General features: G+C 31.0%; 1 protein-coding gene across 1 annotated transcript in view; it reads left to right on the forward strand.

Annotated features, from left to right (window-relative positions):
• Positions 1-980, forward strand: part of LOC122264057 (ubiquitin domain-containing protein UBFD1) — a 31754-nt gene extending 30774 nt beyond the window's left edge. The window contains exon 8 of the mRNA XM_043032751.2: positions 127-980. Coding sequence (XP_042888685.2) covers position 127 — 1 coding nt within the window. The 3' untranslated portion in view covers positions 128-980. The remainder of the gene's footprint in view (positions 1-126) is intronic.
• Positions 981-1224: the final 244 nt, after the last annotated feature.

Below are 1224 nucleotides of genomic sequence, written 5' to 3' on the forward strand. Positions count from 1 at the left end.
CACACACACACACACACACACACACTTACACTTAATCATATATACTTTTTTATCATTATTATTAATTTAAAAATATATATATATATCCTACATGAAGAAATATTATCTGTTTCTGTCATTTGGCAGAACTCTTCACAGTTGTGAGATTGGGGCAGGAGTAACTGCCTCATGTCTGTGGATCTCAAAGGGAAGAGGACATTTTTTCCCCGGGAACTCGGTGGGTGAGGATGACGGCACAGTCTCGGCTCTCGTGTGAAGATGGGAGATGTGTGCCTTTTTTTCTTCTTTTTTCAACATGTGGATTGCAGATAGGAGTCAGTTCTTTATGCCATGCTTTTTGCTTTATTTTCATTTTTTGGATGAATAAAAGTTTGCCGACTTTATTTTGAAAAATTTAGAGTATTATTTTATGTTTCAATGAATAATTTTGTTAGTTTATTAACCAGGTAAAACTGAATGCTATTTCTTGTACATTATGTATTGCAGTAGAGAGACATGCAGGAATTGCTTTGTAATTTCAGTGCATGAACAAATTTGAAGACACTGTTTGTAGTTTTGTGATTTAGAGCCTTTTTTTTTTTTTTGTTCCTTTCCACACTGCTCTAGAAATGATCATATTCTATGTTGCACAAGTAGGTAATATTGCAAATGCTCTTTCTAATAATGTTAATATATGAAAGATTTGCTCAGTTACTCTTAAAAATAACAGTTGAACATTAGTTGATTAACAACGAAAAGCTTTTGACTACACTTTTTTTTGAAAGCAGGTTTAATGTTAATCATTTTATGTTGGAGTCTCTTGGTAGCCTTTGGCAGTGTATGCAGTGATGCTTTATTTTGTTTTGTGTAACTTTCCAAAATCCATTAAATACTATTAGTTTTATTATTACCATTATTATTTGCTCAGTTACTATCATTCAGATATTATTTTGTTGATGTAGCTTATCTCAGCTTCTGCAATTTTCAGTTTTGTATTATAACCACAAAAGACTTGCTTTTTTCAAATCTATCTCTGCAGATGCATCTTTGGTTTCTGACATATATATATATATATGCCATATATATCATATAGGAAAAAAAATGAAAGAAAATACAAGACAGAAAATATAAGACAGAAAATATTAAAAAATAATTTAAACCACAGTGGTCCTTTGTGCATAGTCTCAAGTATCAGATACCATATATATTATCCTCCACTATTAGCCCTACACATTAATACATTAA

Source organism: Penaeus japonicus, unplaced genomic scaffold (assembly GCF_977035675.1).
Source record: "Penaeus japonicus unplaced genomic scaffold, GWHDUDI00000001_assembly GWHDUDI00000016, whole genome shotgun sequence".
NCBI classification, from domain to species: domain Eukaryota; kingdom Metazoa; phylum Arthropoda; class Malacostraca; order Decapoda; family Penaeidae; genus Penaeus; species Penaeus japonicus.